Here is an 870-nt window from a genome sequence, read left to right as displayed (position 1 = left end):
TCCGAGACCCCCACAGCGCGGCGGCCGGGCCCTCAACTCCCTCGCTCCCACCGGACACGCTCACCTCGGTCCCAGACTCAGCCCTGTGGAAGTCACTACACATCCCCACGAAAGCCTGGAGCGCGAGAGGCTCAACTTTCCCGCCACTGACGCCATTTACCCACAACGCGGGAGACGCAACCAGTCAGACGGGCCGAGCGCCGGCCCGAGGCTCGCGCCTGCGCCCTGAGCCGGCCCGGGTGAAGCGGCAAGGAGCATGCGCAGTGGAGCAGGTGGTTCCGATGACGTCAGCCTCGCTCTCTCCTCCACCGCCCCTCCACCCCGCTCGTTTTCGTTTCCATGGAGACCGGGAGGCCGCCAGTGCTTTCGTTTTTTTCCCTCGGTCGTAAATTTGGATTCGTTTTTATTAGACAAAATGAGCAGCGCGCACTTGATTTTTTTTTAATTACCAAAATGCATTTCATGCAGAGAGAGTTGTTGCAGGCGACAAGGCGATTGCCACAGCGATTGGGGTGGCCGAGATGGGAGGGGCCCCGAACCGGGATTGCGAAACTGCCAGGATGAACCAATCAATCAATCAATCAATCAATCAGTCAGTCCTCTTCCGTTCGTTCCTGGGTTGAAAGCCTCTGACTGACTTCATGTTAACTCGTGGTTAATTTCAGAGGAAAAAGAAGAACAGAAAATAATGAATTTAAAAGAACTTTAAAAATATACCGAGCTAGTGGGTTTACGAAGCCTTTATGCTTTTGGAGGGAGGTGCAAGCACTGAGGCTTCAAGTCAGGGTCGGGGCTCTATTAGCTTCTTTCTTTTAAGGCTGGCACTCGACCACTTGAGCCACAGCTTCATTTCCGGCTTTTTGGTGGTTA

The 870-nt window shown here is 54.3% G+C and overlaps 1 protein-coding gene across 1 annotated transcript in view; it reads right to left on the bottom strand.

Annotated features, from left to right (window-relative positions):
- Positions 1–197, bottom strand: part of Xrcc2 (X-ray repair complementing defective repair in Chinese hamster cells 2) — a 16,305-nt gene extending 16,108 nt beyond the window's left edge. Inside the window, exon 1 of the mRNA XM_013027223.1 lies at positions 65–197. Coding sequence (XP_012882677.1) covers positions 65–103 — 39 coding nt within the window. The 5' untranslated portion in view covers positions 104–197. The remainder of the gene's footprint in view (positions 1–64) is intronic.
- Positions 198–870: the final 673 nt, after the last annotated feature.

This window comes from Dipodomys ordii, unplaced genomic scaffold (genome assembly GCF_000151885.1).
Source record: "Dipodomys ordii isolate 6190 unplaced genomic scaffold, Dord_2.0 Scaffold101, whole genome shotgun sequence".
Taxonomy (NCBI): Eukaryota; Metazoa; Chordata; class Mammalia; order Rodentia; family Heteromyidae; genus Dipodomys; species Dipodomys ordii.
Note: the sequence above shows the minus strand (reverse complement) of the source record. Positions and strands in the feature narration are given on the sequence as shown.